The sequence below is a fragment of the Candoia aspera genome, chromosome 11 (genome assembly GCF_035149785.1).
Source record: "Candoia aspera isolate rCanAsp1 chromosome 11, rCanAsp1.hap2, whole genome shotgun sequence".
NCBI classification, from domain to species: Eukaryota; Metazoa; Chordata; class Lepidosauria; order Squamata; family Boidae; genus Candoia; species Candoia aspera.
Window position 1 is genome coordinate 3,965,525 of NC_086163.1, and position 14,090 is coordinate 3,979,614.

Here is a 14,090-nt window from a genome sequence, read left to right on the forward strand (position 1 = left end):
AGCGTTTGCCGAAGCACAGCACCTAGGAGGCTCCATAAGCGGGCAAAAGGAGGGGAAGGGCTGAGCTCTTCCCAGGTGGAACCAGCTCTCCCCCAGCACACAGGAGGGCCCAATCCTCCCCTCCCCTCCAATGCCGTCCCCCATGGCTGCCTGCTGGTCCAGCATGCTACCCCCTGCCCGACCCCGTTTCTCCCTGGCTGTTGGAAGAAGCCCCCTCTTGCTCCCCCACAGCTGATCCAGGAGACAATGTCCCATCTGGCTGGCCCCCCTCTGAAGACCCCAGGGCAGCCTCCCACCCGAGATGCCCGCTTAGCCCTGGCCCCACCGCTCTGCAGAGCAAAACCCCTCGTTCCTCTCCTCTCTAATTATAGCCGCAGCCAATTTGCATGTTGTGTTCGGCTAACAAATTACCAGGAGTTTTCTGGGAGGAGGCTTTTATTTTAATTGGTTTGGAGTTCCTGAGAAGGGAACAAAATTGGAAGCTGAAGGAAGCTGGGAAGAGAGAGCAATAAATATTTTAAAAGTGGAAGAACAGGAGGAGGAGCTGACGGTGGGGGTGGTGGAGAAGCTGCAACCAGAAGTTGCAGCAGAAATGAAGACCAGGATACAGGCCCTGCAGGGTTGTATGGTAAAGGAAAACCGGTGACAGAGGCTCTGTTTCAGCCTGACGTCTTTCTCAGGATTGCTGTGAGGAGAAAAGGGAGGAAGGAGAAGAGTTTCTGGATTGGACTAAATCAGTGTTTCTCAGCCTCAGCAGCTTTAAGCTGTGTGGACTTCAGCTCCCAGAATTCAACTTTAAGCTGTGTGGACTTCAACTCCCATGCTGGCTGGGGAAAGCTGGGAGTTGAAGTCCACACAGCTTAAAGGTGCTGAGGTCGAGAAACACTGGACTACATCACAGATGAGTAGGTGGCTTATGGGAACTCGGTCTGGTCTCTACCTCCTCCTTAGCCTCCCCCCTGGAGACAGTCTTAACTGCTGTGTGTGTATGTTTGTGTATATGTGTGTGCACAAAGGGACAAATGGAGGAAGCAGGTCCCAGGTGTGGAAGGAAAGCTTAACTCTCCTCTTCCCATGGAGGAACCCCTTCTTTTCAGGCCCATGGAACAGGTCCCACCACCCACAAATCCAGGCTGTAGTTTACAGTGGCTGATTTGGAAAGCGAAGCAGCTCTGAGCCTGGTGAGTATTTGGATGGGAGACCACCAGGAAATTGCAGAGTTGTAGGCTAGAACGCAGAATCCCATTCTAGACAATCAGAAGACCTTAGCAAAGCACTTTCTTACCCCAAAGTTGCCCACTCTTGCAATACCGCGAGAGGCACTTGTGTGTCTGAATACACCTACAGAAGAGCAAAATATGTGGATGGATGATAGTGAACTTTGGCCCTGGAGAATCACAAGAGATGACCACAAGAAACTAGCCCATGATGATTCCAAGATGGAAGCCGATAAACTGCATCTGTTAACTCACTGCAAAAAATGCACCCAACCTGCCAGGTTTACAATTATCTCCTGTCTCCAAAAAGGAGCAAAACCAGAGTTACCAAGACCCTATTTATGTGGTACAAGTTGAAAGAAGGAAATGAAACAAAGGGCAAGAATCTTAGTAGATTCCCCACCCCAGACAATCGGAAGCAATTCTAAAAAGGTATTGCTACTTGCAATGTACACCCACATCCCATTTTTGTCTCAGGTGTGAAACAGATGTTGCATTTATTTATTTTTTATGGCCAAGCCTGTTTTGCTAGAGGTGAAGAGAAGGAGGATAGCAGAAGTGCAGGTGAACATTTGGGAACTAAAGCCATTTCCATTAAAGAAAAAAATTCATACTTGCCGATCAGTCACTTGCTTTCTCTACCCTCCAATTACCTGGGAGCATCCAGAAGATGTTTAGAAAGAAATTCCTCTGATTTGTCTCTACTGTCGCTTGTTGAAGAGGCAAGCCACTTTCACAGTGGACTAGTGGCTAGCCTCTTCAGAAGCAAGAGCTGTAGTAGAGAAAACATCAGAGAAAGAGTTGTCATTTGGAATCATGAAAACTGTGTCACTGGGTGATGTTACAAGCCTCACGTGATGAACGCGCACCCATAAAGCAGTCACCTCCACAATCAAAATCCACTCTGTAGAGATGGGATTTCACACCCCATGCCGAACAGTCACAAATATTCATCATGCCTGCTGCACTGTTCTCAGTCCCTCAGCTTATTTCGCCCTCTCCCTACCTGGACTGCAGATGTTCCACCTGGACTTGGAGATTTTCACTCTGTTCTGTCTGCTCGTCTAGCGACCTCTGCAATTTCCGGGCCTGGTTATGAGCATCATCCAGCTGCAAGGGGCAGAAACACAGACCGTGGGTGCCAAAAGTGGGTGGGTGGGTGGAAAGGGAGAGGGGAGAGATGAACCCTCACCCCCCAGTGCTTCCTCTTCCACACACAGGAACACCAGTTCTCAGCTTAGGGGCCAGAGTTGGTGATACAAGCCACAGAGGTAGCGCAGGCAGAGCTGCAGAATAATTTCCCTCCCTCTTAAGGAGAAGGAGCTGCTGAAGAGACATTTCAGAAGAATCCGGCAGAAGAGGCAGCATTGTTCTTCACAGCTCGGCTCCCGGGGAGGAGAATTCCTAAGAGTGGTTCTAAGGAGGACAATATCCAGATTAAACTGTTCCTGGGGCTTGCCATAGGCTTATCCGACTGGAGCTCCATCAACAGAATGCAGGTGACTGGCCACCTTCGGCAGCCTTGACTTCCTGCATCTTCTACAGGTAGTCCTTGCTTATCGACTGCAATTGGGACTGGAATTTTGGTCACTAAGTGATGTGGTTGTTAAGCAAATCTGACCCAATTTAATGATCTTTTTTGTGGAGGTCATTAATCGAATCACTGTGGTTGTTAAGTGAATCACATGGTTAAGCGAACCATGTGGTTGTTAAGCAAATCACGCAGTTCCCCATTGATTCTGCTTGCCAGAAGCTGCCTGGGAAGGTTGAAAATAGCAACCATGTGACTGCAGGATGCTGCGACGGTAGTAAATCAGTCCCTTTCTCTCAGCCCAGCTCACCTCACAGGGTTGTTGTTGTGGGGAAAATAGGAGCAGGAAGGAGTATTAGGTGTGTTTGCCACCTTGAGTTATTTATAAAAATAATAAAAGTGGGATGAAAATAAAATAAAATAAAAAATAAAATAAAATAAAATAAAATAAAATAAAATAAAATATAAAATAAAATAAAATATAAAATAAAATAAAATAAAATAAAATAAAATAAAATAAAATAAAATAAAATAAAATAAAAGCATGCAAACCAGTAGCCAAGTGCCTATATTGCGATCATGTGACTGCAGGGACGCTGCAACGGTCATAAGCGTGAGGACTGGTTGTAAGTTGTTTGTTCAGTGCTGTCGTAAGTCCGAACTGTCGCTAAACAAATGGTCAGTAAGCGAGGACTACCTGTATTCTTGCTGATCTAGTAAAAGAGTGGATGGAAATAGTGAGATCTTGGGCTGCAACTGGCTGACTCAGAACAAGGCAATTTTTAATAAATGTCTGCACAGACATTAAGACAGCCAATAATGGAAACCAAGCCTTCTCATCCATTCTTATACCTCTTTTTATAACTGTTAGATGAAGCCGTCTTATACAAAATTGGATCTCTGGCCTGTTTTTTTCTGGCTGGGAAATCTCTTCCCAAGATGGATGGGTACCAGCGATCGAGCCAAGAGGACCTTTTATGTGTGTCGTGCGTGCCGCCCTGTTCCAAGCCAAACCACCAGACTCCACCCACCTAGAATTTGTGCACAGCCATCATTAAAAACCACGAGACGGTCAGTCCCTTTGAAATCAATGGGATTTATGATGATTCAATCTATCAGTATTTGCTCAATGTGTGTCCGGCCCTAATATCAAATGGTGATTCAAAAAGCTATAAAATATGAATACTGTAATACAGCTCTTAGACGTAAGCAAACGACATAAAAACAAGGAAGGTAAAGCATTTCAGCAGAATCGATAGAAGCCAATAAAAATGCGCTCAACCAATGGTACATACAGCATTAGGAACAACAAGGCAATTCAGGGGCCAGAGAAAAGACTCATCTGAATAAAAATGCATTTTCTTCCTCATCATGGTTGAAGGTGGAACTTAATGGGTCTCCCTTGGCAATCACCTCCAGCGCTTGTTAAAATTAATCCTGACTTATTTTTTGCTTTATTTCATTGGCTCCTACATCTGGCTAGTATTGCCTGGAGCAAACATTTTTTGGGGGGAAAAAAAAACAAAGAGCGAAAAACAAGGAGGTTAAGAATAAGCCATTTAACCTTTCAAGGCCAGACTAACTAAACCCATCAAGCAGGATTACAGGACTTACGAGTGTGTGTTCAAGAGACAGAGGGAGCCAGCATCTCCCAAGTTGGGGAAGAAGGCAGATTTGGACAGCAAGTCCAGAATGACACCATCCTCTCTGAAACAGAAGGTGCCCAGGCTTGCATCCTGCCACAGCATGGCTTGCTTCTCCAGTAGGAACCGTGAGAATAAAAGGAGAACAACATCCCTGAAATTCTAGATCACCTAGGCTGCCTTGCCAAACTTGGGTGCCTTCATTGTGGCTAAAGAAGTCTAGGAATCAAGGTGGATTTAGGTTGGGAAGGGCTGGTTTTAGGAGAAGACAAGCTGTGATACCCAGCTACTCTTGCCTATCTGTGTTGATAATGAGGCTGATGATCTAAAACAGGAGCAAGCCACCCAGGACCTCACATCAGCCTGAGACCACCACCATGGTGTCACAATAGAAGCGTTAGATGTGGGTGGTGGAGATCCAGATTCAAGTCCATCAAATTCAGAGAAGATTGCTGAGTGGTTGGAGGCCAGTCATCTTCTCTCAGCCCACCTTACCTCACAGGGAGAAAACGGAAGGAGGAATTATCTTGTATACCCGTGCACCTCCTATTTTCAGGTGGAAAACATGCAGTAATTATAGCATCAGTCCTGAAGTAGGTTTGGTATGGTTAAAAAAAAAACTAAAATCTCCTGCTCATCTTGGAAGGACCCCAAGTCTGGGTAAAAGGAAGTTTTGTCCCACCCCCATGAAGTTTTACAAAATGCACTTACACAGTATTACAACTTGAGTATTTGTTTAACGAGAAAGACAGAAGAGAAGGTGGGTATAATTCTCCTAAGGGGAGAACAGAGAGTGCCCTAGTGATGGGGTGGCCACTGTGACAATGTCCTGCCTTACAGTTCACAAGCCTCCTGCCAGCAGCCTGTAGCCTCCCTGGCTTCTCACCCAATCCCAAGGGAAAACATCTGGAGGGAATTCCTCCCATGGGCCAGGCAGCCAGGGAGGCACCAGAATGATGCCCAACGGAAACCAACAGCAGCCAGTGCCCCCTGTCTCTCCCACTGCCAAAGAAGGTCAAAAACATCACCAGGAGAAATCCGAAAGAAATCGGCAAGCAACCCAAGAACGAAGAAGAAAAACAGAAGCCTCTTTTCCCCCTCAGGGGAGAAAGCTCAGGAAATCGCACCGCCGATCTTGGCTGCTTCGGCTCAGCTTTGCTGCGGCCCCAGCGGGATGAGAATGGGATGGTGGCGGGCTCTCCTACATTTGTGACTTCCCCACAGTCAAAGTTGCAGAGAGGCAGCAGAAGGAAACTCACCTCGTCCTCAGCTTGGGCCAGTTCCTTCTTCAGCTCCTCTACGCGCAACCGCAGCTTCTTCACTTCCCCCTCGTGTTGCTCCACCCGCCGGACCGTGTGGCCCAGTTCCGCCATCTTCTCCTGGTGCTGCTTCTTCAGCTTGGCATGGACGTGCTTCAGGTCAGCCAGCTCCTGAAGGAGACAAGGCCAGCTTGGGCTGCGAGGAATGGTTTCCTCTTTCCCAAGAGAAGAATGCCTGCCTAGAGGCCAACCTAACTGCAGGCAGACTCCTTCATGCAGAAACACTCTGCCCGATTTTGGTTGGTCAAGCCATCCCAAAGTTGGGATAAAGAAAGAAGATCTCCAATTGAGCCTGACTCCTGGTGACCACATGGAAGGAAGGTCGGGATGGTGCCTTCTTCCTTGGCCATTTCGACCTCCCGACCAAGCCTTCAACCCTGGATGTTGCTGGTGGTGGTGGTCAGAATACATAAAGCTGCAGCAGCTTGCTCAAAGAAATAAACCCAGCTTAAAGACAGCTCTAAATGCCCACTGCCCCAAAAGGAAACCTTAGCAGAGAGGAGCAGAAAAGGAATGGAGATGGAATTGGGGGTCCTTCTCTGCATCTTTTCAAGAGAACTTGATCATTTCTTGGACCTGGACTCTGGGTCTCAAAGGGATGGAGGTTTAAGTTACTGCAGGCAAAGGGGCTTCTGATAATAAGTTCATCCTTTGGGTTTTTATTTGTACTTGCTGTTTTTTGCTCATCTGATGCTCTTTTTTTTAAAGTCCATATTGATTTTTCCTATCAATAAGAACAAAGTTTGCATGTATAAGCACGTATGGAAAGATGTGCAGAGATGGTTATTTTTCTAGCTAAGCACAGTCTTCGAAATGGACCCGTTTGCATCCCTCCTACATAAGCATTCTCTGTGCATAAGAATTGGCCTGAAACTGGCTACTAATTCCTCTTTCAGAGTGCCATTTCACAGGATTGGAAAAAAGAAAAAAGAAAAAACCCCCCACAGCATTTACTGTACCACAAGAAGTCTGGTTTTGCAAGAACACCGTCCTTTTTTGCCAATAGCAAGGTTTGCCTGTCCCCTGCTGTTGAGTGTTAGAAATGCCTTTCTGAGTGCAATCCTCTTCTCTTCTAAACGAGCCCTTTCATTTATATTCTTTCAAAACCTTAAATAAAAATTAATATGTTTGGGGGGAAAGGAGATGTGAGCCAATTACTATTTTTGATCCTGCAGAACCAGAATGCAGTTTTAACTGCTTTTTATGCTCTCCAAAGAAAGCACCTTTTTGCTTATTTCAGTCCAAAATTACATATTGTCTCCTTTCTTGGCTGCAAGACAGAAGCCGGGAATGTGGTCAGCGGGACATACTGTAGGCATGCACTGGACGAGGTCATCATGTCCAACCCAGCCTAGTGTCTGTTGCCCATCATCCTCTCCCCCTTTTATTAGTTACGTTGACCCATCCCAAGAGACAGCACCATGCTAGCAAGAAGCAGATGTGAGGAATGTGAATTCAGGCGGGCAGAAAACCCCTTAGTGTAGAAAAAAATCAGGAAGTTTCTTTTAGAGAGTAGGCACTTTAAGGTTAACATGATCGTGTGAACATTTATTAATTTTCTATTAATAATTTTCTATTAAAATGTATTAATTTTCTATTTAATAAAGGTAATCTCTTCCATGAGACTTGGTCATTTTTAATATTTTTTAAATAAGAGATCAGCAGGCACTCCTACATGCAGTTGGTCGTAAGCTGATGTGTATAAAAATGGTTGCCATGTTGACTTTTTTGACCATACTCTGCAAATGTCCCTGCAGGCTTGGCTGAGAGCGTAAGTGGCCAGAGTTGCTCAGGGAATTCCATGGCTGAGGGGGGATTTGAACCTGGTTATCTCTGGAGTCAGTCCAGCACCTTCACCACAATGACACACTGACACTTCCGAAGTCAAACCTGGTTAATGCTTGGATGGAAGACCACCAGGATTTGGCTAGGCTGGGAAGTCAAAAACTGGGAGGAGAAAAGCGGAAGCCACTTCTGTTTTATGGCCAAGAAAACTGTATGCCCATGTCCACGTAGTCATCAGGAGTTGACTTTGACTTAAGGGATTTTTCCTTTTTTTTATCTCAATCTGCCCAATAATCAAAGTTCTTTGCTTGGACTACAAAATTATTTAGAACTTGAAAGGTTTATTATTATTAATAATAATAATAATAATACAAAACTCTGATTGACAAATAGCACTGGGAACATATACAATTCATTATTTCAAGGTCCAGCAGACCTACAAAAATACCTGGGACCAAAGGAACAGGAGTTATAGTAACAGCATTTAATTTAAATTACATGTAATTGGAAAGGAAATTCATTTAGCATTTGTCCCAGCCAACCCACTACTGTGAGAAGGATGCCTCCCCAACCAACCACAGGTAATCCTCAACTTACGACCACAACTGGAACTGGAACTTCTGTTGCTAAGCAAGGTGGTCATTAAGTGAGTCACCCGATTTTATGACCTTTTTAACCACAGTCGTTAAACAAATCCAGCTTCCCCCATTGACTTTGCTTGTTGGAAGCCCCCTGGGAAGGTCGCAAATGGCGATCACATGACACTGGGACACTGCAACCGTCGTAAGTACATGCCAGTTGCCAAGCGCCTGAATTTTGATCATGTGACTGCAGGGACACTGCGACTGTCATAAGCGCGAGGACGGGTTGTAAGTCACTTTTTTCAGCACTGTTGTAACTTCTAATAGTCGCTAAATGAATGGTCGTATGTCAAGGACTACTTGTACTCAGTATCCAAATCTGGCTCCTGGCCCAGAAAAGTTGTACCCCGATTCAGACATACTTTAAGAGAAGAGGGGGCATCCTTCCCCACCCAAATTAGAATCCAATTTACCTTATTCTTCTCAAACAGCTCTGCTTGGATGGTCTTAAAATCAGTGTCAAGAGCACAAGTGGTTTGCCTCCGTTTCCGGGCCAGGATGTCCTCCAAGTCCTCGATCTGCGACCGCAGCTTCTTGTTCTCCCGTTCCAGATTCAGCTTCTCCGTTTCCAGCCGCTCGCGCTTGCCCCATTCTGCTGCGTTCTCCGCCTGGAGGCGTTCCATCTTTGGGGAGGGGAGGAAAGGGGGGTCCAGATCAGCCACTGGGCAGCCTCAGGGCAAACCCACCTGAGGGTCTCCAGCAGGAGCTCCAACCAGCACATTGGTCTGGAAGTGGTCCCATGGTGTCCTACAGGGTGGGTGGACTCCAAGGGAAGCCCACCACCTAGACTGAGTTGGGTGATCACAACACGTTGTGGTTTCATGTACTGTATGGAGCAGTGTTTCTCAACCTTGGGAACTTTAAGATGTGTGGACTTCAACTCCCAGAATTCTCCAGCCAGCATGGCTGGCTGGAGAATTCTGGGAGTTGAAGTCCACACATCTTAAAGTTCCCAAGGTTGAGAAACACTTACACAGAAAGCCTGGCCTCCCCGCCTCAGTGACACTGAGCAGTGATCATCTCTCCCCTGACCTGATTAAGTGTGTTGGGTGATCACCATAATTGGGGATCACCATTTGCTCATATCTCAATGAACCTCATCCCCGTTTTAAAGTAACTCAGGAAGCGTGCAAACCAAAGAGACAAGCCCCTTCATTCCTTCTCTCATACCCACTGGCTGTGTTCTCACAACATGCTTAACCAGGCCTTGTCTGCATTCACACATCACACAGTGCTTGGTTTGTTTTGTTTTCTGTAAGACTTATTTAGGGGCTGAGCACGTTTTATGATGTTCCTGGTTTGGTATCTTGTGTGAATCCAGAAAAAGGGTTTTCATTCCCTAGGTTAAGCATGCAATGGAACGTAGCCCGAATCATACGGCAACCCACAATGGCCAGACAGACACACCACTTGTGCTTATATTCACCCAACCTACTGAACCAGGCTAAGGCTGCGTTCTCAGCACATGGTAAGCTTGGTTAATTTTAATCATGGTTAGCTTCCTGGTGACTTTTTGGGCCAGCCCGCAATATTTTCCTGTACAAAGCTTACAGATGGGTGAGTTTTACAGAGGTAAAATAGGTCCAGAGGGAGAGAGGAGGGGACAGGTGACAGAGTCTGGGAGGAGAGAAGAAGTTGCACTCGACTTCTTGGCAAGGTTGTCCATCAATGCTCTACAAGATCTGTGCTCCAGCTCTGACGTTTAGGCAGCAAAATCTCTTGCTGGAATCTGGACTCAAAGCCTTTTAACACTCTCCTCCGCTGACTAACCCCAAGTCCCAAATCAAATCCCAAGTCAAAGATTTAAAGTTCTAAATCATCGCTATGACCTCAGCTGCTCAGAATTCAATGGCACAAGTTCTAAAGCACAAGCACCCCTGGAGCTCAGCAGCTGTTCAACTTTAATGGGACAAAAGTGCATTCAGAGGACGCCCATCAGCAATAGGGAGGTCCCTTCAGTCTCACCTCTGACCGTAACTCCACCAGTTTCTTGTCCATACTTGAGCGAGCCCCCAGTTCGTCTTCTAGATCCTCAGAGATGCGTCCCAGCTCATCCTGGTGAATCTCCTTGAGAATGTTCAGCTAGAGAGGGGAGGAGGAGGAGTTGGAAATTCCATTTATGCAGTGTCAGTCTTTGTGGATCAGACTAGGGCATTAGAAAGTGGGGATTGTTAATGTAGTGCCTGCAGCCACCACGACCCCACTAGATTGCACCCATCGACATCCAAAATAGCTGTAGCAGTAGGAAGAGGGAGGAGGAGGAGGAGGAGTTGTTGTTACATCTTACATGTGGACATGTATCTTTGCCTGTTTTGCACAAGCAGAGAAAACTAATGTGCAATTGTGTTGCATACATGCTTCCCTGGAGAGGTGGCTTCATAGGTTCATTGTGGGGTTGAGTCTGTTTGGCCTGCACTGGTATGTTTCTCTGAGCATCACCAGTTTGAAAAATGGTCATTTTGCTCTACTTGGTGACAAGGTCCTTGAACCTCTGGAACTTAGATCCTACAGTATGTCTGCCTTTATTTGTGAAGTTTCATGACCAAGGTAACAGTCATTGACCCACCAGTGAGCATTCTGTGAAATATCTGTTGAAACAGAAATGCTGCGTTCAAAAGGATAATTTTGGGATTTGGATTCAAATCAGAGAAAGCAGAGTAGGGAAATTTAAGATTTTTGGAAACACAGAAAGTACATCTGTCTAACATCCAGCCTGGGGCTTGGAGAAGGGTTAGACCAAAACCGGTTGGCCACCCCAACTTTGCAGCCTTGGCCAATGCAAGAACTTCTGGCCCTGTCCAAGGGCATCTAGTTCTGAGGGTGAAGGGCAGCCCACCTGCTTCAGCACCTCCTGCTTGTTCTTGTTCAGCTCCTCATACTTGATCTTCCACTGGCTCAGCTCACCTTCCAGCTTCTCAATGTTCTTGCTGAGGGACAGCTTGTCCCTGAAAGAGGTAAGATAACAGTGAGGCTGAGAAACTGCATTGCAAGCACAGAGCTTTCTCTGCAGAAGCTCCCAGTCTGCTGCTCCTGAAGGAACCAAGTGGTGGAGGAAGAGGGGATGTTAAGAGGCAGCACTCACTCCCGTTCTTTGAGAAGCACTTTCTGAGACTCGTCCAGCCGCAGCTTCAGGGCAGTGATCTTGGTGGCATCCTCCTCGATGGCCGAGACATCTTCCCAAAGCAGCCGATTCCTCTCCTGACGAGTGAAGGACGAACGGACGCTGACCGAGCTCCGTTGGTCCCAGCATTCACCTTCTTCCTGCTTGTTCTTTAGGAGGTTCTCCATCAGCTCAAACTCCTGCAGGGACTGAGAATCACAAGTGGCCAAAGTCAGGGAAGAAATAAAGGTCCTCGAGGCATTTAGCACCAGACTGAAGGAATCAACCCTGCATTCGTTTTCCAGCTGGATAGGAATCTTCTGCAACCCAACATCCTTTGGGTACATTAAGATACAATAGGTGTGATGACTGCCTTACTCAGCTTGTCATTAAATTTGATTCATGTAGGTTAAGTAAAAATCTCTTTAATGGAGTGTAGTATGCAGTGCAGTGAAAAAGTTGCAAACAGAAGTTCCTGCACTTTCTCCCAGTTAAACAGCCCAATGGACTCAACCCCCTCCCCCTTCTTCGGTATGCAGCCCCCCCTTCTCGTGCCAGTTCATTCAGTTCTGTGCAGATGTCTCCATCGGCTCGGCAGCTTGACCTTGGATGCCAGAGATAGCCCAAACAATATGCTTTCATGCTCCTGGCATGCCCCTCCCGCTTCTACTGACCCGCAAGTCTCAACACATGTTGACTTCATTCATGCATGCGAGTCTGATCAGATGTTCTGGAACGTTTGATCTGGGAGCATGACAATAGGGATGGTCAACCTGCAGTCTATACCAAGAGTGCTTCAGGACCATGCTACACAAATGTGGCAGCAAAATAGCAAATTTTAGAAGGGTGATTTTAAAACTGTTTTTAGACATTTAAGCATCAAGCTTAAGCACCACACATTCATCACACCCTAACCTCTCTATGGTAAACCCCCTCCTCAAATCAATAAAAATAGACTAAAAATTTCACTCTTGATCACTCTAATGGTGTCCCTAAATCAGTGGTATGCCCTGCCCCTTGTTGTGGAAAGTAAAGGGAAAACAAACAAACAATGTATAGTCCTACTTTGGACACATTATGCGAAGACCCAGCTCTCTGGAGAAGACTCTAATGCTGGGAAAGGTGGAAAGAAAGACAAGAAGAGGACGACCAGCAGCAAGGTGGACAAACTCAATTACAGCGGTGATGGGTCCTGAGAGACCAGATCATCGTGAAAAAAAAGGGTCTATCCATGTGGTCTCCAATTGAAAGAACACCATTTATCTGTCTGCCTATCTTGAACACATAATGCAAAGGCCCAGCTCTCTTGAAGTCCACAATGCTGGGAAAGGTGGAAGGAAAGAGAAGAACAGGGTGACCAGCAGCAAGGGCGATGGACTTAGTTAGTTGGAAGACCAGGTGGAGATAGATCATCCTGGAAGAGGTCTATCCATGCAGTCTCCAATTAATGGTACATCTAATCTCTATCTATAACCCACCCATCCATCCATCCATCCATCCATCCATCCATCCATCCATCCATCCATCCATCCATCCATCTATCTATCTATCTATCTATCTATCTATCTATCTATCTATCTATCTATCTATCATCTATCTACTATAGACACATAATGCAAAGACCTAGGTTTCTGGAGAAGACCCTAATGCTGGAAAAGGTGGAAGGAAAGAGAAGAAGAGGACGACCAGTGGTAAGGTGGACAGACTCAGTTATTGCAGTGTTGGGTGCGCCGCTGGAAGACCTAAAGGATCAGATCACCATGAAAAAGATCTATCCATGTGGTCTCCAATTGATAGTACATCATCTAACTGCCTGCCTGTCTGCTTGTGAAAGATTGTGCTACGGCTGAGAAGGAAAGAGAAGTATCTCAAAATGCAAACAATTGTGTAATGGGAGCTTCCATTACAGCACGATCAGCTAAATGGGCTCGTAGTTTGTCACACAAATGTTCCAGCGAAAGGAAATCCAAAAGCTTCAAAGAGACTGTAGAGAATCGGGAGGAGCTCGCCTGAGCCTCTCCCGAATACTATCTTATTTCCTAGGACTTAAGGAATGTTTCAGCCCAATTTGCCTATATAGCAGTTCTTGCCTATTTCCCTCCCGGTCATCTCCCTGATTCTCTACAGACCTGCCTCAATGAACTCGTCAATGTAAGGGAGCTGGAGAGCTTAAGGTTCTTAAGGTTCTGTACAAATTCTTGGGATTAAAACTCATTCAAGAAAGTCTGTGTGACCCCTGCTTCCTTCACTCTGCACTGCAGTTGAAGTGTTGGACACTCGGCCTGTCGATGAAGATTCTCCGTCATCCAGGTGGAATTGTCTGTAGGTTGAGTCATGGCAGCTGGATTTCTTTCTTTTTGGTAGAAACATTTCGCTGCTTGTCCAAGCAGCTTCTTCAGTCTGGGCAAAGGTTGGTGAGGGGACCCCATATATGTCTTCCAGGGTGGCTGCATTGTCCCTGCACCCGAATGGCTTGTTAATTGTGCCATGGAGGTGTGGATCGTCCTTGGGATGTCTTACCCCTAAATCCCTCGCTCATCCCCAAGTGGATCATTGAGACTGGCCTTCTTGGTGCACTTGTGAAGTCGTCTTAATCTTCCTGGGGACTAATGAAGTGGTTTGGGAGAGGGGTTCAGGAATCCATTCATGCCAAAGTGGAAGATCCTTCCCTCAACAGAGGCGGAGGCCTCAGACAGAAGTTGTCACCCATTTTTCATGCTGCTCTTTCATCAGTCCCCAGGAAGATTAAGACCACCAGGAAGGCCACTCTCAATGATTCACTTGGGGATGAGCGAGGGATTTAGGAGTAAGACATCCCAAAGGCAATCCACACCTCCATTAACAAGCCATTCGG

At 46.3% G+C, this 14,090-nt stretch overlaps 1 protein-coding gene across 1 annotated transcript in view; it reads right to left on the bottom strand.

Moving 5' to 3' along the window:
- The window catches only part of CCDC102A (coiled-coil domain containing 102A), a 29,980-nt gene that overhangs the window by 9,737 nt on the left and 6,153 nt on the right, over positions 1–14,090 (bottom strand). Inside the window, exons 2-7 of the mRNA XM_063312735.1 lie at positions 11,219–11,445; positions 10,973–11,081; positions 10,102–10,218; positions 8,550–8,759; positions 5,651–5,821; positions 2,224–2,327 (exon numbers count right to left, since the gene is read on the bottom strand). Of these exons, the coding sequence (XP_063168805.1) occupies positions 2,224–2,327; positions 5,651–5,821; positions 8,550–8,759; positions 10,102–10,218; positions 10,973–11,081; positions 11,219–11,445 (938 nt within the window). The remainder of the gene's footprint in view (positions 1–2,223; positions 2,328–5,650; positions 5,822–8,549; positions 8,760–10,101; positions 10,219–10,972; positions 11,082–11,218; positions 11,446–14,090) is intronic.